The 27681-nt window shown below is 33.7% G+C and overlaps 3 protein-coding genes across 6 annotated transcripts; 1 reads left to right on the forward strand and 2 right to left on the reverse strand.

The window, feature by feature from the left end:
* The first annotated feature begins 14011 nt into the window (after positions 1–14011).
* LOC139852832 (FHA domain-containing protein FHA2-like) lies at positions 14012–17795 on the forward strand. The gene is made up of 3 exons (XM_071842168.1): positions 14012–14743; positions 15836–15993; positions 17449–17795. The coding sequence occupies exons 1-3, from the start codon at positions 14080–14082 to the stop codon at positions 17656–17658; spliced, it is 1032 nt and encodes a 343-aa protein (XP_071698269.1). The 5' UTR covers positions 14012–14079; the 3' UTR covers positions 17659–17795.
* Positions 17796–18299: 504 nt separating this feature from the next.
* Positions 18300–20655, reverse strand: LOC139855703 (uncharacterized). The gene is made up of 4 exons (XM_071844950.1): positions 20556–20655; positions 20061–20174; positions 19366–19470; positions 18300–18822 (listed from the first exon to the last, which is right to left on the reverse strand). The coding sequence occupies exons 1-4, from the start codon at positions 20650–20652 to the stop codon at positions 18563–18565; spliced, it is 576 nt and encodes a 191-aa protein (XP_071701051.1). The 5' UTR covers positions 20653–20655; the 3' UTR covers positions 18300–18562.
* A 1074-nt stretch (positions 20656–21729) lies between these two features.
* LOC139852944 (ethylene-responsive transcription factor-like protein At4g13040) lies at positions 21730–25918 on the reverse strand. Of its 4 annotated transcripts, none has more exons than XM_071842294.1 (7): positions 25703–25918; positions 24716–24772; positions 24407–24531; positions 23713–23785; positions 22898–23072; positions 22349–22470; positions 21730–22075 (listed from the first exon to the last, which is right to left on the reverse strand). In XM_071842294.1, exons 2-7 carry the CDS (start codon positions 24753–24755, stop codon positions 21945–21947), a joined length of 666 nt encoding a protein of 221 aa, XP_071698395.1. In that variant the 5' UTR covers positions 24756–24772; positions 25703–25918; the 3' UTR covers positions 21730–21944. The 4 variants fall into 4 exon arrangements, with proteins under 4 accessions (XP_071698395.1, XP_071698396.1, XP_071698393.1 ...); XM_071842295.1 differs by having other exon boundaries at positions 23713–23782; positions 24716–24776; XM_071842292.1 differs by having other exon boundaries at positions 24716–24776.
* Between the last annotated feature and the right edge of the window lie 1763 nt (positions 25919–27681).

The following is a 27681-nucleotide window of genomic DNA, read 5'->3' on the forward strand; positions in this document are numbered from 1 at the left end:
GGTACCAATTTCATCACATTTGGGTAACATTTCTAAAACTCTAGATTTCTATAAATTCGTGTTTTTGACTTGAAATGGTGTTAGTTAGTGTCTATGGCTCAAGTCTAACATGAATATATGTTTGGTTTGCTCGATTTGTTGTTTTTGGAGTAACTAGCATGAACTTGAAATGGGTGTGCTTAATCTTTGATTTTGGATGAGTTAATGTTGTTAAATTGTTAAAGTTCATGTTTTAATTGTGTTACTAGTATCACTAGCTTCGTTTTGATGCGTAAGTTGATTAAGAAAACTTCAAAAACATGAATATTGATTTTTGTGGATTTTGGTTAGGGTTTGATAGACTTAAAACGAACTTTTTGATGCTTGAATGCCATGAAATGTAAATTGTAAATGTATAGTTGTAACGTATGTTTCATTACCTTCGAAACGGCATATCGTATGTGTAAATTGGATTCCCGAATCATAAAATACGTTTTACGAACTTGAAACTTTGAAAATAAACCTTTCTTGATCAATTGACGAGTTTTCGGTTATTGTAATTGATGTTTTTACGTGTGAAAGGTAGTTAATTGTATTCCTTGTCAAAAGAGCTTTCCAATGATATAAGATGCGTATTCTAAGTGTTTACGGTTTGCGTTTTGTGCTAAATTGAATTTTGGATCAAGACTTGAACTTTTGAAACTGACCAGGTACCAGGCCACGCCTAATGTCGCGGCGCGACACCTCTGGCCGCGGCGCGGCATTTGCCGTGTTTGGGTTCTGACCTACACGGTCAAAATTTAGAAAATGTTTGCTACGCTACGCACCTCCGATTCACATGTAACTTGTTCTAACATGCTTATATATGATTAAAAACCTTAGAAAAATAGTTCGGGACCCGACCCGAACGTGTTAACTTTTTCATTGACTTTGACTTGACCGAGTTTGACTTTTAGTTAAACTTAACCAAACGTTTATGCAATCGTTCTAATCTTATTTTATACTTGATTCTTGCATGAAACTTGACAACGTGATTCACATGCTATATAATCGAGTAGTAATGAGCCATAGGACTAATTGAACACATTTCGCCCGACCTTGTGTCGTAACCGGTTAATTGATACAACTTACTTGTTTAGGTCAAGGCTAAGCAACATTCATGCACACGTTTACTCTGTGAAGTACATTTATACTCGTGCACTCGAGGTGAGATCATAGTCCCACCTTTCAAACAACTTTTATGCTTTAAACTATGGGATGAGAAACATATACGTATCATACTTTTACACTTTGAATACAAGTACGAAAACGAACATTCCACGTACGGGTTTGAACAAAAAGCCTCAATTCAATTATCATTAGTTACACTTGCAGGGTGTAAACGAGAACTTATATTATGTGATCACATGGGCTTGACGAGCCTCATTCGGACGGTTCGCTACCGTTAGCGGATGAAATATATTTTCGGGTCTAGTGTATGTTCTAACACTACGCAAAGGGTGCAAAACAGTTAAGTTTGATAATTGGGTGCCCGGGATACAAATAACAACTTTTGGAATGCAAATGATTTTGATAATCATCTTATATTAAATCTTGTGGTTCAAATACAACGTTTACTAAAACACCTATGACTTCACCAACGTTTTTCGTTGACAGTTTTCTATATGTTTCTCAGGTTCATACTTGGCTATTTGTTACATGCTTCCGCGTACACTCATACTTGCTTGGAGTCAAGCATACATACATACATACGCTAGTGATAGCACCTTTGGATTCAAACTTTTGTCTACAGACTTACGCTATTTATAGCAACCGTGATTTTCAACTTACTTTATGTCGCAACTTTATTTCATTTATACATTACTTTTGTAAACTTAAACTTGTAGTCAATCCGTTTGGTAAACTAAACTTTGCAAGTCTTGTACTTTTCAAATGAATGCGACGTAATTTTGGTCAAACGAGTCTCATATAGGGACTACGACCACGTAACGGGACCTAAGTTAGCGGCGCCGTCAATGACGATTTTGCCGGGTCGCCACAGATGGTATCAGAGCGTTGGTTGTAGGGATCTAGGATGTGCATTAGTGTGTCTGACAGAGTCGTTAGGACGCATTAGTGAATCTAGACTACAACCGGATAGTTAGCCATTGCATTCTGACATACATTTGCTATAGATAGCACTTACTTGACTACTTGTGCATTATACTTGAATCATTCTTAGGCAAACTTCTTAATGGTACCAAGTTTTCATCATACGAACTCGTATTCTGCAACTTTCTGGTAACACGCGTAAATTCAGGATTCATACCCGTAAGGATGACGACGACTTCATTAGTCACACTTGTTCGGGAACTCTGTCTCCCAGATTGTTATTCGCCACCGTTTCAACTTACTATCGGTGTCACACCGGTGTACCTTACTATCTACCACTTCTTGTTACTGCCATCACTACTCTAGGTGAGTATCGTCGTCACTACTTATCACTACGATTGCGTACTACTCGTTATCATGATTCGTTGCTCTTTTCGCGCCTAAAGACATTATTGTTTGACTTGAACCGCATTGACGAGAACAATCATTTATACACTTCCCTCGGGGAACGCTTCTTTAGAGTTGCAAAAATTCTTGCGATTAAATACGAGTCACGTTGGTGACGTCGCTATGCTTTGTTCATTTTAAAACTTCACGATTACACGAACCTGAATCTATGGAGTGATGTGGGGATGGAGGTATGAGTTAGCGTAATATAACGACACTCGATCAACGTGGTTATATTATGGTAAGTCATACCAAATTTCTAATGACACGTGATGGTGGTTGGACTCGATCAACCTAATCACCACCATGTGCCATGTACATGATTTCATCTTTCTTGTTAGGTATCCGAAAACTCCGAGAATATTGATAACAACCATACCAAGGACACACCTTCGATTACTGTCGAACCATATTTATGCTTCCGAATGAATGACAAATTCTTTCGACTTCAAACATATGTTACACGTGTATACTATCTCGTTTTCGCATAATTTTATCGACGAACTACAAATGCTTGGTATGCTCACATCGAGGCGGAAACCTCTCTCGCCTTACACTCGCACTTTCGTATAAGGAAATATTTATTTTAAATTCTCAATGGAGGGATAGACTCTTCACGTTATACAAGTATTCACCACGAGGGTGAATAGTCCTAATGAACGTTTTTCAGAACCCGATACGAAACTTGCTCTAATAAACGTCTTCGAAAACCGATAAATTTTCCGCGGCGCGAAATTCTTGAGAAACAGAAACTTGTTCCAACAAACGTTTTCACGTCCTAACAAACTTTTTCAAATATACCTTAAGGAAATGTACCTCGTTTCGGATCGAGATTCTCATTTCACTTCTAGATTTCGGAGTGCCTTACAAAAAGCCTCAGGACCACGTTTAAACATGAGTACCGCGTATCATCCACAAACCGACGTACCAAGCAAACACATGATTCAAACCTTGGAAACCATAATACGAGTTTGCATTATCAACTTCAAATTTACTTGAGAAAAGTTTTTGCCTTTAACCAAATTCTCTTACAACGATGGTTATCATTCAAGTCTTAACGTCACACCTTTTGAAATCTTATATGACCGGAAACGTCATTCTCCTTTTGTAGAACCAAGTAAATGATAATCAAGTCACCGAACCTGGACTCATTCATGGAGTAACCGTTAAAATCGTTTCAATCCGAGAAAGGCTCGAGACGGCCCGTAGTCGCCAAAGGAGCTATACCAATGTTAGACGTAAACCTTTCGAATTCCAAGTGGGTAACCGCGTAACGTTAAAAGTCGCACCTTTAAAAGGTGCAATCCGTTTCGGAAAACGTAGAAAGCTAAATCCGCGATATTTTGATCCTTTAAAAATCTTGGGGCGTTTTGGACCTGTTGCTAGCCGTTTAGACTTTTTCGACTCAATTGAGCTCCGTTCATCCTACATTCCGTGTATCAAACTTAAAGACGTGTCTTGTGGAACAAGAACTTGTTATCCTTTTGATGAACTTCCTATCGATGACAAACTTCACTTCCTAGGAGAACCGGTTAAAAAATTTGAATCATGAAACCAAATTCTGAAACGACCAAAAATCCCGACTCTCAAAGTTCGTTGAAACACCCAAAGAAGTACCTTTACTTAACCGTAGAATTGACAACGCAAGATTTCAAGGAAGAAACGACAACTACTACTTCCAACTAAATTTCGGGACGAAATTTCTTTTAAGGTGTAGGTAATGTAACATCCCGCATTTTTCCATTAAATTTATTTTTAACACCGTCTTTTTTTTTTAAATAATACCTTTCGTTATTTAAAATCGTATTTTCCGTTGACTAACGTTCTTAATATTCCCGTTATTTAATTATAACATCACTCGTTTACTCGAGCGTTTTTAAAATATTCGTTTGGTTAATTCCCGCACCCGTTTCAAACTTGAGGGACCAAAGTTGCAAAGGGGCCAAACTAGTTGACTAGGTCAACTAGTCAAACCCCACTCTCCACCATTCATTCACTCCATCCTCCACCTCCCCATTTTCTCTCTACTTCCATTTTATGAACTCAAACACCCAACTCACAAAATCATCATCTAAATTCGAATCATGAAGCAAACATCAAAACAAATTACATTTTCGTGATCCTCTCTTCATCCTCTACATTTTGGTACCAATTTCATCACATTTGGGTAACATTTCTAAAACTCTAGATTTCTATAAATTCGTGTTTTTGACTTGAAATGGTGTTAGTTAGTGTCTATGGCTCAAGTCTAACATGAATATATGTTTGGTTTGCTCGATTTGTTGTTTTTGGAGTAACTAGCATGAACTTGAAATGGGTGTGCTTAATCTTTGATTTTGGATGAGTTAATGTTGTTAAATTGTTAAAGTTCATGTTTTAATTGTGTTACTAGTATCACTAGCTTCGTTTTGATGCGTAGGTTGATTAAGAAAACTTCAAAAACATGAATATTGATTTTTGTGGATTTTGGTTAGGGTTTGATAGACTTAAAACAAACTTTTTGATGCTTGAATGCCATGAAATGTAAATTGTAAATGTATAGTTGTAACGTATGTTTCATTACCTTCGAAACGGCATATCGTATGTGTAAATTGGATTCCCGAATCATAAAATACGTTTTACGAACTTGAAACTTTGAAAATAAACCTTTCTTGATCAATTGACGAGTTTTCGGTTATTGTAATTGATGTTTTTACGTGTGAAAGGTAGTTAATTGTATTCCTTGTCAAAAGAGCTTTCCAATGATATAAGATGCGTATTCTAAGTGTTTACGGTTTGCGTTTTGTGCTAAATTGAATTTTGAATCAAGACTTGAACTTTTGAAACTGACCAGGTACCAGGCCACGCCTAATGTCGCGGCGCGACACCTCTGGCCGCGGCGCGGCATTTGCCGTGTTTGGGTTCTGACCTACACGGTCAAAATTTAGAAAATGTTTGCTACGCTACGCACCTCCGATTCACATGTAACTTGTTCTAACATGCTTATATATGATTAAAAACCTTAGAAAAATAGTTCGGGACCCGACCCGAACGTGTAGACTTTTTCATTGACTTCGACTTGATCGAGTTTGACTTTTAGTTAAACTTAACCAAACGTTTATGCAATCGTTCTAATCTTATTTTATACTTGATTCTTGCATGAAACTTGACAACGTGATTCACATGCTATATAATCGAGTCGTAATGAGCCATAGGACTAATTGAACACATTTCGCCCGACCTTGTGTCGTAACTGGTTAATTGATACAACTTACTTGTTTAGGTCAAGGCTAAGCAACATTCATGCACACGTTTACTCTGTGAAGTACATTTATACTCGTGCACTCGAGGTGAGATCATAGTCCCACCTTTCAAACAACTTTTATGCTTTAAACTATGGGATGAGAAACATATACGTATCATACTTTTACACTTTGAACACAAGTACGAAAACGAACATTCCACGTACGGGTTTGAACAAAAAGCCTCAATTCAATTATCATTAGTTACACTTGCAGGGTGTAAACGAGAACTTATATTATGTGATCACATGGGCTTGACGAGCCTCATTCGGACGGTTCGCTACCGTTAGCGGATGAAATATATTTTCGGGTCTAGTGTATGTTCTAACACTACGCAAAGGGTGCAAAACAGTTAAGTTTGATAATTGGGTGCCCGGGATACAAATAACAACTTTTGGAATGCAAATGATTTTGATAATCATCTTATATTAAATCTTGTGGTTCAAATACAACGTTTACTAAAACACCTATGATTTCACCAACGTTTTTCGTTGACAGTTTTCTATATGTTTCTCAGGTTCATACTTGGCTATTTGTTACATGCTTCCGCGTACACTCATACTTGCTTGGAGTCAAGCATACATACATACATACATACGCTAGTGATAGCACCTTTGGATTCAAACTTTTGTCTACAGACTTACGCTATTTATAGCAACCGTGATTTTCAACTTACTTTATGTCGCAAGTTTATTTCATTTATACATTACTTTTGTAAACTTAAACTTGTAGTCAATCCGTTTGGTAAACTAAACTTTGCAAGTCTTGTACTTTTCAAATGAATGCGACGTAATTTTGGTCAAACGAGTCTCATATAGGGACTACGACCACGTAACGGGACCTAAGTTAGCGGCGCCGTCAATGACGATTTTGCCGGGTCGCCACACACATCAATACCCCGAAGTTCAAACATCACCAAACCATGCTTCTTATGGAACTATATGGAACGAAGATTCAAATTGAACGACAAAACACACCGTAAACCTTATCCAAACCAAACCAAGAATCATCCAAACCGCTCCTAAGAAACCATGTACACTATAACATTCCTAAATTAACATATAATAGCAGATAAGAGGTAATCCAGCCATAAAATACAGTGTCACCACCGGAAAATAAACAAACTAAAATGTTGTCCAACCCATCATGGAAAGCCCAAACCACAACCATCAGATACTAAGGCCCACGACAAGAAATATAGAAGGATAATAGTGTTCAGTTGAAAAAGAAATAATATAAGAGTAAAACGTCGGGAAAAGAAGTATGCGAGAGAAAAAATGAAAACGGTACTTGAGAACAACGGGGACATGAGGTCTACAAAGGAGTTACCACCTACACACATTGAAGAACCTGTCGGCAACTCACCATCATTGTAAAATTGGGGAAGTCCATTAAATCTGACGACAACCCATTATTCTGACAAGGAAATACAAGAGCCACAATTAAACACTCAAAACTAGATGGCCACCAGCAGTATACAGGGAGACATCCTTATTCGCTCCTGCAAAACGTCATTGAAATGGAGCAAGAAATCGACGATCGGTGACTTCACGGATAAAGGAGGTCATCGGAAAACCAAAAAGAAATCGCATTTGAGGCATTGGTGAACGAAGTCCATTGTATATGAAGTTGTATATGTAATTTGTTATTTATAACAAAAAATTAATACAGTAAGTAATTAGAGGTGAGATCTATTAAATTTGACACATTTACCTTCATGTTATAAAAGTAATAATTGGATGATAATTTTATTATTATTATAGATATTGCATAGTATATTTTTTTGAGTATAAATAGGTGTGTTGAGTTAGAGTTTATTGGATGTATTTTTTGGTTAACAAAAACACTCTCTCTCTCTAGATTCCAAATTCCACCAAACTCTCATTGTACATTTTTCTATAAATAAAAAACCAATTACTCATACCTTTTGTTCAACCTTTGTTTTCTCCGTTTTACAGTATCTCTATCTCTATATACCTTCTACAGTCAAGAACCACTAAAGGTAGTTATAAGCCTATTGAATTATAACACGTTATCAGCACGAAGTGCTCCGTATAATCAAGGTTTATCTAAGCAAGCACACGTCACTAATCAAGGTAAGAAATTATCTAACTTTTATTAACTTCACTAACATTTATATTTATGTTATTTAAGTTATATATGGTCGGTTATACCGCCTGAATTATATTTCTGTAATCTAACTTTTATTAACTTCACTAACATTTATATTTATGTTATTTAAGTTATATATGGTCGGTTATACCGCCTGAATTATATTTCTGTAATCTAACTTTTATTAACTTCACTAACATTTATATTTATGTTATTTAAGTTATATATGGTCGGTTATACCGCCTGAATTATATTTCTGTAATCTAACTTTTATTAACTTCACTAACATTTATATTTATGTTATTTAAGTTATATATGGTCGGTTATACCGCCTCAATTATATTTCTGTAATCTAACTTTCATTAACTTCACTAACATTTATATTTATGTTATTTAAGTTATATATGGTCGGTTATACCGCCTGAATTATATTTTCTGTAATCTGACTCTTATTAACTTCACTAACATTTGTATTTATGTTAATAAGACCTCATGATTGTACGCAACACGTCATTTGACAACACGGTACTTTATGTACGCAACACGTCATTTGACAACACGGTACCATGGGTCGAGATTAATTCCGATCAATACGAATACGATGGGGTCTTTATATGTTATCTAACGTTTATGATTACTTATGCAATTAATCATTATTTATTTCATGCATACTAATGTTTATTCTTAAAAGTAAATCTTAAAAGTTAAAATAAGAAAAAGTAGTTTGTATTTTTATTAAAAGTAAATCTTAAAAGTTAAAATAAGAAAAAGTAGTTTGTATTTTTATTAAAAGTAAATCTTAAAAGTTAAAATAAGAAAAAAAATCTTGTCCTTTATATTACTCATACGCGTTTTGATATAGTGACTTTATTCGTTAACTTCAACTAACGACGTTACAACGGTCATATATACATAACGGTTGTTAACGTCAACTGACGACGTTACAACAACTATATTTTTCAAATATAAAATAAACATCTCCGTTTTCACATTTTCACAAATCAATCTTCATTTTTCAGATTACTACTCTCAAAAAGTTTTTGTAAAAATGATTCACACAAGGATGATTTTTCCTATTGTATTGGTCATATTAACTATCATCATTGTTGCTAATATACCACCGGGTGAACCTATATTCTATCCTGCCCTTGTGGTTTTATTATTTGTAATCATACCATTATTCTGTTGTTTGCTGCTTATGAATTTAAAATGATTCTAATTTCATTTTATTATTTGTCTATGAATAGAAGTTGATTATGATTATGATTTATGTTATTCATCTTTATGATAATAGAAAATGTCGAATTTGAAAAGGCTTAAATTTGCTCATTTAGAACAAGTGGGAACAACTACTTAACATGGGTTATGAATGTAGAAAAACATCTCGAATCAAACTGTATTTTAGAAACCCTGAATGAAAATAACAATTATTCCGAACAAGAGAAAGCAATAGTAAGTATTTTTCTTAGCAAACATATTGACGAGTCCTTAGAATCTACATATTATATGATCGAAAATCCAAGTGTATTATGGAAAATACTCAAAGATAGATACGATATTAATTATCAAAAAATAAAATAAAAAATAAAAAATAATAAAAAATAAAAAAAATAAAAAATAATAACAGTGATCCATGAAAGAATAAAATTAAAGATATTAGTAGACGCTCTTATAAGAATTCCGGAGATTCTTATTAATGATCTGGTAACGTGGATCACCAGTATAGTATTTCTTGAATACATGAACATCTTGTTTAGCTCTACAAATAAGTCCCAAAAGAAAAGAAAACGAGAGTGAATCTGTTGACAAATCTTGATTAAATTAACCCTGAGCTACCTTGAGACTTGAATGGTTTGAATTTTCTAAGATGCCTAGTTTTTTTATGTATCACTCATAAATAAATGGTTTTAGACCATAACGCATATGTTTTATTAAGTGTTATCTTTTATGTACTTCATATTATAACTTGTTTGCAGGTAATATAATTTGATTATCTTGCTGAAATATAACTCATTATTTGCATATCTTATTTGAAGTTTTAGTATGAATCCTGCAGAAATACAACATCAATTAAATGGTAAAGACCTATGTATTGCAGATAGTAGTAACATACACACTATGATCAAATATAAGAAATATTTCATTGATTTAAATCAAATGAAGGAATTATAAATACTATATCAGCTCTTGCAAACTTGATATAAGAAACGAAAAAGGCAAAATTTCATATTACCAAATGGTACGAATTTTTTGGTAAACAATGTCTTGTTTTCTCCCAAATCAAAGAGAAATTTGTTAAGTTTCACTGATATATATCATAATGGATATGATTATCAGTCAATGATAATCGAAAATGAGAAATATCTATGTAGCACCGAAAAACGCATAGGATTAAAAGCGCATATGATAAAAAGCGCATATGATGAAAAGCGCAGCGCATATGATTAAAAACGCATATGATAAAAAGCGCATATGATGAAAAGTGCATCGCATATAATTAAAAGCGCATATAATGAAAAGTGCATATGACGAAAAGCGCAGCACATATGATTAAAAGTGCATATGGTGAAAATGATATATAATGAAAATCACATATGATGATTAATGAAAAGCACAAATAGTGATTAATGAAAAGCACATATAGTGATTAACGAAAAACACATATGGTGATTAATGAAAATCACATATGGCGATTAATGAAAAGCACATTGAGAAATAATCACCAATGTTTCTTGAAAGAATTCAAGGGTATATATATGGACCAATTCATCCACCATGTGGACCATTTTTCTAATAGACGCATCTAACGCATGGTCTCATGTTTGTGTGTTATCAAGCCATAATATGACATTTGCAAAGTTTCTTGCACAAATTATTAAATTAAGAACACATTATTCTGATTACACCATTAAAAGGATGAGACTTGATAATGCTGGTGAGTTAACATCTCAAGCTTTTAATGATTATTATATGTCTACAAGGATTGTTGTTGAACATCCAGTTGCTCATGTGCATACACAAAATTGGTTTAGCTGAATCAATAGATAAACGCTTACAGCTAATAACTAGACAATTAGAAATGAGTACAAAACTCTCAATATTTATATGGGGACATGTAAATTTACATGATGTGACATTAATTCGCATTAAATCAAGTGCAAGTTATAAATATTCTCCATTACCAACTTAATTTTGGTGGAGACCAAATATTTTCCATCTTAGAACATTTGGTTGTGCAGTGTATTTTTAATTGAACAACCACAACAAATGGTTCCTCAAAGAAGGATTGAAATATATGTTAGATATGAAACATCTTCAATCATAAGATATATTGAACCCATGACGGGTGATGTTTTTACAGCAAGTTTTGTCAATTGTCACTTTAATGAAACATTGTTCCCTATATTAGGGGGAGAAATGAAATATAAATAAAATGATGTTTCATGGTGTGAACATCAATTAAGGAATATTGATCATCGCACAAAAGAATGCGAAAAGAAAGTTCAAATATAATGCATATGCAAGAACTTGCAAATCAATTACTTTATGCATTTAAAGATATAAAAATAAGTGACTAAATCATATATACCAGCAGTAAATGCTTCAGCTAGAATTGAAATTACAAAAGCTGGCAATCACTCATGAGTCTTTGCTACGGCAGAAACGTGGGAGACCAATTGGTTCCAAAGATAAAAATCCTCGAAAAAGAAAATCAGCTGATAATGAGGTAAAAGAAAGTGTTCAACAAGAACCACAAATCAATACTCCTTCTGCAGAGGATATTGATAAATGTAAATACATAAATTGCAATAAATTATGCAATATTATGAAACTGAAATGAAATGAAAAATCTTGATGAGATATTTTCATATAATGTTACAATGACATCATGAATAAAGATGATGATCTGGAACCAAAATCTGTCATTGAATATCAAAATAGACATGATTGAGCTCAACAGAAAGGAGCAATACGAGCTGAATTAGAATCACTCAATAAAAGAAAAGTTTTCGGATCAATCGTTATCACTTTTAAAGATGTGAAACGTATGAGATATAAATGAATTTTTATCCGAAAAAGAAATGTGCAAATGAAGATACAAGGCAAAACTAGACTTGTAACTCAAGGTTTCCCACAAAGACCAGAAATGAATTATGAGGAAAACTTATCCTTATGTAATGGATACAATTACTTATTAGATACTTAATCAACCTGGTAGTTACTTAAATGCATCTCATGGATGTTGTTACTACTTATCTATATGGATCACTTGATAGTGATATATATGAATATACCTGAAGGGTTTAAGGTATCAGAAACATCTAACGCAAAACCTAAAGAAATGTATTTCATTGAATCACAAAAATTTTTATATGGGTTGATACAATAGTATAACGGATTAAGTGATTACTTGATAAGAAAAGTGTATACATATAAACTTATTTGCACATGTGTTTTAATTATGAAAACAATGACCAGATATATATCGTAGTTATTTATGTCAATGGTCTTAATATCATAGGTACAAAAAAAAGAGATCCATGAAGCCATTTAACTTAGAAAGAATTTGAAATGAAAGATCTCGGAAAAACCAAGTATTGCCTTGGTTTACAAATTGAACATATGCCTAATGGTTTACTTGTACATCAAACAACATATACTGAAAAGATTTTAAAACGTTTTAATATGGACAAGGCAAAACCATTAAGTACTCCTATGGTTGTTAGATCACTTAATGTTGACACTGATCCATTTCGTCCCTGTGAAGATCATGAAGATATCCTGGGACCAGAAGTACCATATCTTAGTGCAATTGGAGCTCTTATGTATCTTACAAATTGTACAAGACCTGACATTTCTTTTACAGTTAATTTGTTGGCAAGGTTCAGCTCAGCTCCTACCAAAAGACACTGGAATGGGATCAAACACATATTTCGATACCTTCGAGGAACTACTGATTTAGGATTATTTTATTCTAACGAATCAAAACAAGATTTGGTTGGTTATGCAGATGCAGGTTATTTATCTGATCCACATAAAGCTAAATCTCAAAATGGATATGTATTCCTAAATGGAGGTACCGCAATATCATGGCGTTCTCAAAAACAAACACTTGTTGCAACATCATCAAATCATGCCGAAGTAATTGCATTACATGAAGCCAGTTGGGAATGTTTTTGGTTGAGATCAATGACACAACTCATTACTGATTCTTGTGGACTAGAACGCAATAAAAGTTCAACAACTATCTATGAAGATAATGTAGCTTGCATAACACAGATGAAAGAAGGGTATATCAAAAGTGACCGAACAAAACACATACCCCCTAGATTCTTCTCATACACTCAAAATCTCATTAAGGACAACCAGATTGAAATGAGATATGTTCAGTCCAGCAAAAACTCTGCTGACCTTTTCACCAAAGCACTTCCAACTGCTATTTTCAGAACACACGTTCATAATATTGGCATGAGGCATGTTCAGAAGATGTAACAACTCAGGCGTTGCCTACTTGAGGGGGAGTCAACTCTATGCTGCACTCTTTTTCCCTTAGCTAAAGTTTTATCCCAAAGGGTTTTCTTTAGCAAGGTTTTTAACGAGGCAGTACTAGTTATTCACTAATAAAATTATCATCCAAGGGGGAGTGTTATAAAAGTAATAATTGGATGATAATTTTATTATTATTATTATAGATATTGCATAGTATATTTTTTTGAGTATAAATAGGTGTGTTGAGTTAGAGTTTATTGGATGTATTTTTTGGTTAACAAAAACACTCTCTCTCTCTAGATTCCAAATGCCACCAAACTCTCATTGTACATTTTTCTATAAATAAAAAACCAATTACTCATACCTTTTGTTCAACCTTTGTTTTCTCCGTTTTACAGTATCTCTATCTCTATATACCTTCTACAGTCAAGAACCACTAAAGGTAGTTATAAGCCTACTGAATTATAACACTTCAAAATTTGACCACATTAAACTCAAATTATTATTCTAATCTCCATTTTAAAATGAATTTACATCAGCGTCACTGGTTAATTTAACCGTAACATATGTTCGCAGTAAAAATTATGGAGTAACAGCGTTCGTCAGCCTATTATTACGGTTCGTCCCCAATTCCTTGGTCGAGTTGAAAACCCTAGAATCACCATTTCGAATTACAGCAATGGCAAGCAGCGATGTAGAAGCAGGTTTCGCAAAGCTACAAGGCGAAGATTTCGAATATTACATGCAGACTTACTCCATAATTCTCGGCCGTAATTCCAAAAAATCAACCGTCGATGTTGACCTTTCATCACTCGGTGGCGGAATGAACATTTCACGTCATCACGCTCGTATCTTTTACGACTTTCAACGACGTCGTTTCGCATTAGAAGTCCTCGGTAAAAACGGTTGTTCCGTTGAAGGTGTTCTTCATCTACCTGGCACGCCACCTGTCAAACTCGATTCACAAGATCTGTTACAAATTGGTGATAAGGAGTTTTATTTTTTGTTACCTGTTAGAAGTATTTTAAGCAGTGGTGGTGCTGGTGGTGCTATTGGACCACCACGTCAGCATGTTTCGGTTTCAAACCCTAATAATAATAGTAATAATGCTGTGAGTGGTTATCAGAATGTTGCTGGTGGTGGTGGTAGGGTTTTGTTTGGGGGGAAGAAGGGTGGGAGAGGTAGGGTTAGTGAGGAGTTTGATGATGCTTACGAAGATGATGACGTGGATGATGGTGGAGTTGGGAAGAAGATGAGGATTGGTGGTGGTGATGGACTTGATAGTTATGCTTATGGTGTCACTGGTGCAGCGGCGTCTGGTTCCGGCGGGAGATCGCTCTCTGGTTAGTGTTTGGTTCCAACTTGATTACACATAATTACTGTTGTTCTTTTTGTTAATATAAATATCCTGTAAGAACTGTATTGGACCAATCATTTACAGATGCACACATTGGAAATTATTTGCAATGCGCATGAATAAGATGCATATGTTTATTTTAACTGCGAATTTAAATTGATTGATTAATTGTGAGTAACATTGTTAGTGGCTTTCTGTTCTTGTGAAATGTGAGTGGACTAACAAGTTTATAGGATATTTTCATATGAATTTATGAGATTATCTGGTTAGTGACTGTAATTATTTAAAGATACGTGGTGTAGGGATATTGTTCATGTGTTAAACGTGTCTATCATAGATTAAAATTTAAATTTTCACAGACTTGTATGAACACCAGTGACTGCTGCTAACTCCAAGTAACCTTTAAAAATGATGTGAAAATATTTTAAGATTATACCCATGGGCTTGAATTAGTTAGGGATGACTGCAGCTCATCAACTAAGAATCTAACCTTCGATTCAATGTTGCACTAGATAGAAATAATGAGGGAAGAAGTAATTGAGAAGGTTGGATCATTCTCGTGTCTGAAATATTATATGATTTCATTCTAGCTGTTTATATGCAAATGTATGTAACCATTTTCTTTCTTTCTTTCTTTTTTGTTTGTGTTATTATTCCCCCTCTCCTTAGCTTAAAATTATTTATTTTGAATTGCAGTCTATGTAAGTATGGCTGCTTTATTGAAAACCGACTCAAGTGTCTTTTGCTCACTCAATGTACAATGAGTCGATGACTAATGCATTTGATACAACTATACATGTGTATGATCTGAATAATCAGATTCTTGTACATATTGGGTGCTAACAGAAATTTCCAGCTGCTCCATCATCATTAATAATCAATTTTTGCAGTTCTAACTGATTTTCAATCAATAAAATACCATCTCTTTTCTACTGAGATTTAATTGCCCAGCTGCATTTGCCATCTAAAACTCATATTGTTGTCTTGTTGGTCCTAGTATACGTAGATGGTATACCAAGGCATTGAATATGTATTCATGTGCGTCTAACTGAGACAGCATATTGTGTTGTTTTTGTAGATCGAAAATCCGAGGGAAGATCAAGGATTGACAGAGAGTCTGACAACCAACAGCTGTTGCAGTTAGAAGAGAAAGATGTAATTTCATCTGTGGCTACTGTCCTATCTGATCTTTGTGGTCCCAGTGAATGGATGGCTATGGAGAAACTTCATACTGAGGTAAGATTTCTATACTCACAACTTTGTAGGGGAATTCAACTGGATGAGTCCAGACCAGAAACTTAAGTAGTTGGGTGGTACTGGTTTTTATTCGGGTAAGTTCTATAGTTTGGTTGGTCATACCGATTTTTGCACATCACTACCAGACTCCCCTAATTGATGTTTCTGCTAATATGCTCGAACACAATGTGTTCCTTACTTTGCTTTCTGTATGCATATAAATCAGTGTTGCAGAACTCGGACTTACTTGGCGAGTACTCGTTTTTTGCAACTCGGGTAGTACTTGGCGAGTACTTTGTCAAATTCGGTCAAATTTGGTCAAAGTTTTGGTCAAACTCGGCATTAATCGGAAGCTCGGCTAAAACTTGGGATTACTCGTAAAATCGGTCAAAATCAGTCAAATTCAAACTTGGTCAGCATCCGAGTACTCCTCGAGTTGCAGAGTACTTCCTAAAAAGTCCCGAACGAGTACTCCTAGAGTAGCGATTTTTGCAACTCTGATATAAACATCCATTTAATAAGAGTGGCTGCTGGGGTCGAAAAACTTCCCCAAATGCATCGAAATTTGAAAGGGCGTACTTAGGTCGAGTTAGCGAATTTCATAGTGGCTGAGTACATTCGTAAAGTTGTGATGTGTATAATGATCCTCGTCTGCAATCATTTTGGACAAACAAATGCAAAACTGATTTCATAAGATTATTGATCCAAAGCAGCATTTTGGCGACATGTCATGCCCTCTCTTACATCGTTAAAAAACCTTCAATTGTTGCATTCCAGATTTGACTCTTTTAAGACCACGTGTTTCTGCCTTTCTGGGCTCTTGATGTGTATAACTAGGGTATACAAGCAGAGCGCGGTTCTAATTTTGCGACTTAATTTGATAATTGGATATGTGTATTTGTCAATCAGCTGTGGTTTAAGTTTTCATTGTGTCCAATGAAACTGTATGTACGAATTCAATTTGGAAAAATAAGCTCTGGCGTGATATAAACTAAAACTTTTTTTAATATTAATGACAACAATGTGGTCTTTTTCTATGTCATTACGAGGTCTGGGTGTTTTTGCACTTCTAATGCCTGATGCCGGATAACTGTGAAAAGCTTAGGCATAATTAGAGGTGGATCTTTCTACCCCATTTACTTGTAGATGGGTTGATTTTGGATGTTTATCTTTAACTGATCAATCAAGGATTTAACTGATAAGTACTTGAATGCAACAACCTACTAAAATGCTGTACCATATAGCTTTTGGTTATGGACATCAAATGAAGTGTTTGCAGGTTAGCCTTGCCCGGCTGATGCTCAATATGTAACCTCTTGGGACAACATTTCGATTGTGTCCATTTCTCTTTTCTACTGATCATAACTTTTTTATTTTTTACTGTCTGATGTGAAAGTCTGTTATAATAATCAAATAAATTGGAATGGCTAACTTTGTATGCTCTTTTGGATGTAGTTGGTTGAACAATACGGTGACATCTGGCATCACAGTCGTGTTAGGAGATATTTGACATCAGAGGATTACCCAAGCCCTGAAGCCAAGGGCAAACCATGGTTCGGGCTGCTTATGCTTTTGAGGAAATATCCCGAACATTTTGTCATAAACACCAGATCTAAAGGCCGGGTCACACAGGAGTTTGTATCACTTGTGTCTCTCATTTCATGAGAGCATCATGATGTTATGAGTTTAAATCTAACTAGAACCTTGCAGAAAAATCAAACTTGAGTTAAGCAACATTTGTCGTCATTTGTAAATTATCCTTTGGGCTTTTGCTTTATCTGAAATACTCCTTTGAATGGAAATTTGAGAATCATCTTATATCTTTATTCCTTGTGGCTTTTTATCCCTTCTGATTTAAGCAATTACTTTACTTCTTATCGAAGGTGCAGAAAGTATCGTAGCAAATTGATTATTATCCTCGAGTGGATTTACTAAAAACTTGGGTTCTACCTTCTACCTTCTTTCTTTAATGGATATAACTTTCGGAATTTGGTAAACAAGGATTCCGTCCTTCTGAGAAACCATTTATCTGAATAATGGATTGTAGATACAAGGTTTTAGTTTTCAAATGTTAGATTTGAAAAGAAGCAATTTGTAGTTCATTTTATTTGTGTATGTCACAATGATGTGTTGTTGATGGCCAAATACATGTGTGGTGTACGCATTATAAACTGGTGTACCCATTATATGTGACATGAGCATCGAACACTTGAAAATAAGTAAAGATTTACATAAGGCATTCAATTCAATAGAATATGTTTTATTTGGGTTTGCTTATACTATTTGGCATGGTTGTATATTAAAAAACTAAACAGAATATGATTTCTTGTGAAAAAATAGTAGTGTTTTGTGAATCGATCGTGGTTCAAAGATGTCATCTAAGATCCAAACCTAGGATAAAATAAACCTCCAAAACTCGTGTCTTTGTAATTTGCCTGCATCTTAAAGTCAATATGATTCTAACTTGAATCTCACAACAAATGCTTATTCAAGTTTATACTAGTATAAATAGAAGCCACAATTCTATAACAACCAACCAAAAGCTTTCTGCAAAAAGTAGCATCATCTTTTATGAATCTTCTTTTGTCAAATCACGAATCCGAGCACGTAGATTTTCCTCGCGTGCACGTTTTGCAGCCTGAGCTTCCTCGTCAAGAACTTGGATGGGTAACCATTCTGGCCATTTGAACCAACTGTCTTTCTTGTCATCACCGGCTAACGATTCATACATGTTCTTGAAAACAGGCCTTAGTTTTATAGCAGCAAAATCAACCCCAGTTCCTACAAGGGCGATTCCAATAGAGTAACGGACCGCACCCGGAACACCACCTGAGATCAAAATTATAAGAAATGTGTCAATTGTCTTATATATAGATATAATCAATTTATTAGACGGGAAAGATAAGTTAACTGTTTTGCAATAATAAAGTACTTTTAAATTTTGTTTCCAGAATCATGTAATATGACACATAATAATATCTATATATATCTATTTATTTCCTGCATTTATGATAGTGTGTGATTAATCAATAAATCTGATTACATGACGTTAAGAATGTATTAAACTAACTACGTAGTATAACATTAATGTCAAATTCTTAATCCAATGTTAACCTAGTTTTGCAACGTTTTGAACTTCTGAAAGAGAAAAGAAACCAAAATTAATACAAATGCTTCTAAATTTGCCCAAACAATCAACTTTCTGAGGATCATGAAAAATCTGAAAGTGCAACTATTGACAGAGAAGTCTACATAACAAAAAAGAATGAAAATAAACAAAAAGGCAAATGGAAAGACGGTCATGTGGGTTACATACGTTCAAAAACTGATACTAGATTTTCGTTTAGGGTGTGTGGTTCATAAGTGACTAACCATGTAATCTTCCTAAAATAGCGCCAGTACCAAATCCAGCAATTGCCGAGTCAAGAAGATCGTCAGGCTCTGAATGCCTGCTGGCTCTTACGATCTCCCGAGCACCTGTCATAACAAAAAAAAAAAAAAAAAAAAAAAAACAAATTAAATAGTTTAGAATGCTAAATGATTTTTTTAATGGAACCCAATTTAGAATCAAGTAAAAGACAATGAAATCACATCTCCATCCGTTTCGACACCTCAACTCACTATATAGAATGATAAATGAAGAATATAAACGGGAACCAATATTATAAAACATTTTTAAAAAATCTAGAGATGTATTCTCCAATTAACTATCACCAACAACGTTCTACAAAAGACATCAATGACAACTCGAAGTGCATATGTACTATAAGCCATGCAATAAGACTTATATTTGATAAAAGCCCTTATGTAAGCTACTAACTCACTATTTCTAGGTTCTAGTCACAAACTCCACAAGTTCAGTACTCACCATTGCATCCGCATTTGAGCAATTAACGTTGTTTTTTACAAGAGTAAATGATAAGAAAAATTGAGTTAAAGACCAAGTGACCAACCTAACATTTTTCATAAACATAAATTATAGCCAGAAGTTAACTTCTTAAGGGTGTTATCACACAATCATACGAAACATGAAATATTCTCTAAACAGGAGGAAGGAGATAGTTTACCACAATAACAACCGGTGACAATGGCAAGATTCGTGGCGTAAGTCGCAGACATGTTTGCTAATCCGTGAACTTTTCGATGCTTCGATACTAATCCAATTCCACCTCCCACAATTCCTAATTAAACAACAAGTATTCAAAACATAGTTACAGCATCATTATATTTTTATGTGTTTGGGAAATTTACTTACACGTATTCAAGCTATAATTCAAACAAATAAATAAAATAGCATCAAAATCAATATTAGTCCGAATAACAACAAAAAATTAAAAAACAAATAGCCAACATTAAAAAACAAAAATACAAAATTAAATTCACGATGATGTTTAAACTGCTAGTGTCGACTTAACAGAAAAGCTATCTGAATGGATTAACAAAATAGCAAGTAACAAAATCTATCAATTACATGTATAAAGCCTAAATTTTAAAGTATTTGCTGCATTTAATATTCAACTGTAATAACCAAAATTAAATGAAATGAATTTGGGGAAAAGTACCTCCAAGGAGAGTAGGGTAGATAATACGACTTCTCCAACTGATACCTTCTTCTTCTTCTTCTTCTTCTAGGGTTTTAATTTCATCTGCAGATTCCATTTCTGAGCATAGTCTTAAACCTTGATTGATTTATTGACGAGTTCTATATCATTTTTCACACTCGAATCGACCGGTTTAATAATCGTTTAGGCGGACGCTCATTGGGCACGCTAATTGGGCCTGTTCGATATGCATACAAAAAAGTGATTGGCCCAAAACGAATAAGTGAGTTGATCCGCGAACAACGATGACAATGAATCGGATATGAATCGGTTGATTCTATATTGATACCCAACTAATTTTTTAAACAATATTATAAATACATCATTACACACCTCAGTAAAACTGAACATTTTAATATTACTTAAAGTGTAATTTCGTCTTTTATATCTGGCCTATTTATATACTCTCGTCTACTTCCCACCAGAAGCTTCTGCCTGCTGTCTCCATCGCCACCACATATCCTCTCCATCGCTACCACCTCCATCTCTACCACACATCGGCATCACGACCACCTTTTGCTTGGGGTTTTACTTTCTCAACTGCCAGTCTGCCATTAATCTCTTACGGAATTTCCATTCATATTCATTTAAATATATATCATTCATCCATAACTATACCGTAAGATTAAACCGTTTGATATCTGTATCTACACTGTTAGATTAAAGCGCTTGATAGATATACGACAGATATCACATTTTTTTTCTTCCAAAGTACATATTATCTAAATGCATGCTAAATGACAGTGACATAACGGCTTAATAGCAATTAGAAAAATGTACAATCAAAAGTCAATAAATTCTAATTTGTATAATCAAAACACAGTCTTCTACTTTCTATAAGGTTAGATGAATAAAGTAGTTATAGCGCAAGTATATACACAATCCTCGTTGGCCCCGCCTCATTCGTCTTTGAGTTTCATCCATACGACGAATTAACTTTGGTTCCACTCACCTACGTAATAAGACAACCCACTTTTTATGGCGTCTTTTGCATCCTGAAAATGAAGGAGCCAACGTCACTACAGTTGGCTCCGGTCTTAGAGATTAGACAAAACTTCACACAATCACAGATTACTACGAAAAAATGGATAAAAGGTAGTTAAGTTTTTCAAGCTTATTTCTGTAGCATAAGGTCTTAAAATATCAGGTAATCAGGCAAATAACAGCACTATTCTATCAATAATCTCTTCTATATATACAAATAAATGAGACAAATTCCCTCCTCAAAGTTCAAACCATATTTGGATCTCAGATTCCGCCATCGTTTACACTAATAATTAACAAAATATCAGTGTGGCACGTGGTACATCACCAATAAAAAAATAAAATCGACGAATAAATAGGATATCATCACGCTAGTGACATATCTGGGTCATCAGAACCTGAGAAGCCATTTCTCCCTTGATATGCTTCTGCTCCCGAGTCAATGTTGAGATGGTGATTCTCAAACTTCATCCTCGAACTAACCCTTCTCTGATGTCCTGGCCAAAAAAATGTTCATTTTCAGCATAACTAATCATAAACCTAATTTCAAAGCTTAATACTCGATACACATTAAAACTTAGCTGATTAGATATTTTGGTAACAAATTTGGTCAGGAATCACATATGTGATATGTCACAAAACTCACATAAACATATATAGAGTTGTTTATCTCTAATCTCGTACGTGCATTATTGAAATGATTGGTTTTTGGCTTAATATCTTGGTCTTTTAGGAAATTAACTCTAAAAATAAGAAGCAAATATAGTTACTCTTGTTGTTGATTGCATCACGGGTCATGATTAAGAATTCATCCCAGGTCAGTTTACTCAGTTCGTCTTTTTCTTCGACTGTGAGTTCAAAGTTTGGTTCCCTTCCACACAAGAAAGCAGCCCTGCAAGAAACAAAATTGAACCAGGATGTGTAACTGTGCAAATAAATAAAAAACGTTCGTCATACATGAACGGTATATGTAGCCTGAGCTAAAATGTTTGTTGTTGACAATCAAGAAGATAGTTATACGGAGTAATAACCAACTCTTTAAGCTACTATATTATGGTCTCCGCAACTTGCAAAGAGTATACTACGGAGTATATAATTCTTGAATCAAGTATTTCAAAGAGGTGGTAGCTTCGACCCATTTACATTATAGATAATTGGCTGTTTTAAGCCGTATATAACACACTAACTACTATCTTTTAAGGAATCAGAGGAAAAAAAAAGATTAAAAAGGGGTTTGCAGGATAATTGGTAGTGTGAGGACTGCTAGCACCTATTTGACTTAAACCCGTAACACTACCCGCCCATTTTGCCACCTCTACCTGTCATATAAGCGTGCAGCTTCTTCTTGAGAGCCGACGGTGCCCAGATGTATTTGTTTCTTGTCGACTTTGATGGCAGCTTGCCATTTCATGTTTTTAAAATACACACCTCTCATCACGCACGCTTCTTGGTTCTCAAAATTCTTTCTTCTGTGTCTTTTACGTCTTTTGAAAACTGAAATAAACGAAACAATTGTATTTGTCATTCCAATTTTTTTTAATATTTTTCCGTTTTCTGGGTGTTTATTTATTTTTATTTTTTTCATTTATCTTAAAATAAAGTATAATCTACGATTCAAAATTTAATGTAAATGGCACCTACAAAATAAAAACACGGAATAACAGCTTAAAATGCTATCTTTAACCACACAAATTTTAATCCATGGTTAATGCATATGGATTTTAAAGTGTTACTCCCATTTATCCCACGAAAATTGATACATTTTCCGGTGAATAATGTTTCATAAAATTCCAGCAGATCCGGTTCTTGAAACTTTCAAATTCAAACTTACATTTATTCGTCATCACCAAGACCAATTAAAATTAATACTATTTTTTTGGCCGGGTACATAATACTACCTAATATTGTGACATCTTTACAATATATCAAGTCAAACAATGCAACTTTCATTAGAAATTGGACTTACATTGTACCATCTGTTGATTCAGATAACAAATCTGATAATTTTATATCAACTTTTATTATTAGAGACGGAGCAACAAGTGGTAAATACATCATATTAGATTGAATTCAACGAATTTAATTTACCAAACTAATGAAATTGTGTAATTAATCAAAAAAACGAGAAACAAACCTGGAAAGCCAGCAGGCTGCTTAGACTCATTGACATTTGAGGGTTCAGGTTCTTCGGATTTTGAATTGTCCTGCTAAACATAACATTAGTGTAAACCTTGGTTTATACCCAGTAAAAAGGAAAAGAAAAAATTAATAAATCCTGCAAAACCAGTCCAATTTCGATATTGAGCAAAGAACACGTTGAACAACCCAGGGTTATTATATAACAGAACCATTTTTTTAGACTGACAACGGGCAAATTCGTTGAAAGTTTCAAGCTCCTCTACCTAAATGAAATTAACTACAATTTTAATTTCTGAAATTAATCATGAAAATGGAAAATTCTCTTCTAAAAGTATCTCAAGTGGAAGATACTTATCTGCCCATTATTTACTATTTGAGATTTATCAGAACCATTTTACATGAACAAATGCTGTGATTAGGTACAAAAATTTACTATTTTTAAAGGTACATTGCAAATCTAAGAACAAGTCAAACACCTACATTAAACCAAATATCCAAGTCAAACAATTACAAATTTTACCAGAACTTTTTATGGCATTAGCATAGGAGCAATACAAGTTCTATCGAGGTATAAAAAGGTGCGAGACAAAAACGAGTCGGTCGGGACCTTGAAAGTTCGAGTTGGTTGTTAAAAAAAGAATAACTCCTGTAAATCATTTATTTTCAAAAAATATTTATGTTTATTTTACCTCATTAGTCCCGTCAACATCAACTGAACTTGAACGATGAATGGCAGGTGATCTTGTGGTTTGCACCCGATTTCCAGGAGATTGTCCATTTTCATATGACGAAAGCAAATCAAAAGTGCTTCTCCCTGAATATTCACATCCATCGAGTCATCAATAAATGAATAAATGTAACAACTGAAAACGCACAACAATGTGCACCAATTATTTGGTTTATCTCAAAGACCGGGTGTAAAATCAAGAAACGACAACCAAAATGACAATAATACTCAATAACATGATATTAACATAAAGCAAAGAATATGAACTTACCATAAAGTTTAATGAGCCTTTGTCTACGGATGCTCACCATAGTGTCTTAAGAAGATTCTAACTTCATTCAAAAACTAGATTATCACTTATACCAAACATTGGAATAAAATAACAAAGCTAATTACAAGATATTAAAGGCCGGCTATATGCACACTTTTTGTGATATATATTACTACATTGCTACTTACTGAATCGGACTTACATCTGTTGCTGCTTCAGGTCCAAAAGGGATTTTCGGATTAAACAAGATTCTGATAATGTTAGCTAGTTCATAGAGACAATGCATCAAACAGCATGAATCAAATCTAATTAGCACAAAAGTATATGGCTGTTGCATCATAAAAATATGACATAAGAGTAAGAAAATTCAAAGTCAACCCAATAATCATCTACTACTCATGGCTGAATTTTATTTTTTTTATAATTCAAGAAAAGCAAAACCACCCAAATAATTCAAGATCATAACATCAATGTGACTGCTTGTTTGGATAAGTTATAAAAATAATTATTAATTAAAATAAAGGGGAAAAAGTTTTGAGCTTGAATGGACCAATCAAAATCAAGAGTAACACACAGAGATAGAAGCAAACACTATATGTCAATCAAGTGAACTGAAGAAATTGATAAGAATAAAATAATAAAAAAATATAATTACCCAAATTGTGTTCTAAACAACAAGTCAACCACCAACCTACCACCTTTTTATTATGAAAACGAGACAGTAAAAATACAATCAATCATGTAAACTTGAAAAATAACGCAGATTAAAAACAAATAAATTCAAAAAAGCACAATCACATCATCTACAACCGAATGCATTTGGAATTACATAAAGAATTACCACCCAAAAAAATATAAACAATAATTAATAAAATCTTGTAGATAATTAGGTAGGGTGAGCAACAAAATAAGAGATTATGCAAAATATATAGTATTATTATTATTATATATAAAGCTAAAAGTAGATTGGGTGTTTTGTTTTGTTACCTGAGAAGAGATCAGAGAAGGTGGCGGAACGAAAGAGTGAGCGGAAAACCCACAATAAATAAGAGTGTGTTTTTCTTTTTTTTTTCTTTTTTCTTTTTTTTAATCAAGCGAAAACTGGGTTTTAGTTTACAAGTCTTTTGAATTTGGGTTACAATTTACAAAACATGATGGTTTGGAAAGAGAAACTTGAGATAAGTTGACAAGGATTTTGGGTGTTTTTTCTCAATCTTTTGGTATCATTATATCATTCTTGTAACTATATTATTATTTTGTTATATTTTATTATTTTGATAAAATATGGGCTAATATAGACCACAATAAATCTATAAAATGTAGTAGTATACATTAACATTTAACAAGGGTGTGTTTGGCAACGAATTTACGAGAGTTTATAGGAGCTTGAGTTTATGATTTTAATAAGCTATAAGTCATAACTTCTGTTTGACATACAACCAAAAGTATAGCTTATGTAAAAAAGAAGCTCTGGAAAAAGAAACTTTTAGAAGTAGTTTTTTGAAAAAACTAAAGCTTATGATAAGCTCCAGCTCCAACTAGTTTCATCCAAATACACCTCTAAGTTACATTCGCACACAAGTAATATACAACTTTATAATTTATAAATTTATCAAAAAAGAGTAATAATTTTAATACTACCAATATTTTTTTAAAGCAAATTCTATAAATAAGGAAAAAAATATCAAGACGCTAAAAGTAGTACGAAATATACTGGAATAAGAAAAAACGATAACTTACACGAACACGATGTGACGACCCGAAAATTTCTGACCAAATTTAAACTTGATCTATATATGATTTCGATACGATAAGCAAAGTATGTAATGTTGAGTCTAGAAAATTTTGAAACGATGTTCATATATTCAAATGACCTTCGACTGTTCTCGACGATTCATGAACAATTAATTGTAAATAGATATGTGTGTGTATATATATAAATAATAATTCGAAATATTATATGTTGTTGTATTAAAATTGAATATGTAAAATAAAATAAAAATATGATATTATGATAATTAATATTTAAAACATATCTATATATATAAATAAAGTATATTAAATATATATTTTGTGATTTCGAATCTATTTTGTAAATGGCGGTAATGCTCAAGTGTCATTCGATTGATAGTAAATGAGTTAAAAAGGAACTTATGTGATTTTAAAATAAACGGTTATTCGAAAATGAGTTTTATAACTTATAGACTTATTAATAATATATTTAGAAGTTTTTTGTTAAATTTTAAAACTTTTTAAATTTTACTTAGGGTTGGGAGTGAATAATTAATGTAATTTTTACTTAATAATTAATGAACAAATTTTATACCATAATGACCAAAATAATTAAATATATTTAATTTAAAAATATGAAATTTTTCTGAACACTTTTATTCGCCACTGATTTCGCGATATAGTACAGTCCGTGAAAACTGTCCATAAGATACCAAATATATGGTGGCTATACTGTGTCCATGCACGTTTTTCTTTTTTTCATTTAATATATATATTACTATTTGAAATTTGTAAGTAAATGAATATATTCAACGAGATTACTGTGTTTGTTTGTAGATATATGTAATAATCTCTTTCATCACAGTATCCTTTTATCCATCCTCTATAATATATATACATATATATACCTTATGTGATTATATATCCACACCATGTCCACTCTTCATTTTTCTGCTACTCGACTACCCGAGCACAATCACCATTTACTTTGAATCGCCACACCACAACCATCTTCTCCGACCACTTCCCACTGTGAACATCACGGTTAACCGCCGCCCATTTAACCATCACACGCCACCACCATCTCCATTTTTTTTTTGATGCTGTATCTTCTTCTGTTTCTTGTTCGAAGAACGTCACCAAAACAACCATCATCACTCTCACCACTTTATCATAATCACCATGATCACCAACACCCATCAATCACTCTATCATCGACAATCCTCTTCACCATC

Source organism: Rutidosis leptorrhynchoides, chromosome 6 (assembly GCF_046630445.1).
Source record: "Rutidosis leptorrhynchoides isolate AG116_Rl617_1_P2 chromosome 6, CSIRO_AGI_Rlap_v1, whole genome shotgun sequence".
NCBI classification, from domain to species: Eukaryota; Viridiplantae; Streptophyta; class Magnoliopsida; order Asterales; family Asteraceae; genus Rutidosis; species Rutidosis leptorrhynchoides.

Coding starts and splice junctions, on each gene's coding strand:
- LOC139855703 (XM_071844950.1), bottom strand. CDS start 20,652: ATGGAATCTGCAGATGAAATTAAAACCCTAGAAGAAGAAGAAGAAGAA. Junction 20,175..20,555: donor CTACCCTACTCTCCTTGGAG/GTACTTTTCCCC, acceptor TTGTTTAATTAG/GAATTGTGGGAGGTGGAATT. Junction 18,823..19,365: donor TATTTTAGGAAGATTACATG/GTTAGTCACTTA, acceptor TTTTGATCTCAG/GTGGTGTTCCGGGTGCGGTC.
- LOC139852944 (XM_071842294.1), bottom strand. CDS start 24,755: ATGGTGAGCATCCGTAGACAAAGGCTCATTAAACTTTATG. Junction 23,786..24,406: donor ATGTTGACGGGACTAATGAG/GTAAAATAAACA, acceptor TGTTATGTTTAG/CAGGACAATTCAAAATCCGA. Junction 22,076..22,348: donor TGATGCAATCAACAACAAGA/GTAACTATATTT, acceptor TTTTTTGGCCAG/GACATCAGAGAAGGGTTAGT.
- LOC139852832 (XM_071842168.1), top strand. CDS start 14,080: ATGGCAAGCAGCGATGTAGAAGCAGGTTTCGCAAAGCTACAAGGCGAA. Junction 14,744..15,835: donor CGGCGGGAGATCGCTCTCTG/GTTAGTGTTTGG, acceptor TTGTTTTTGTAG/ATCGAAAATCCGAGGGAAGA. Junction 15,994..17,448: donor TGGAGAAACTTCATACTGAG/GTAAGATTTCTA, acceptor TTTTGGATGTAG/TTGGTTGAACAATACGGTGA.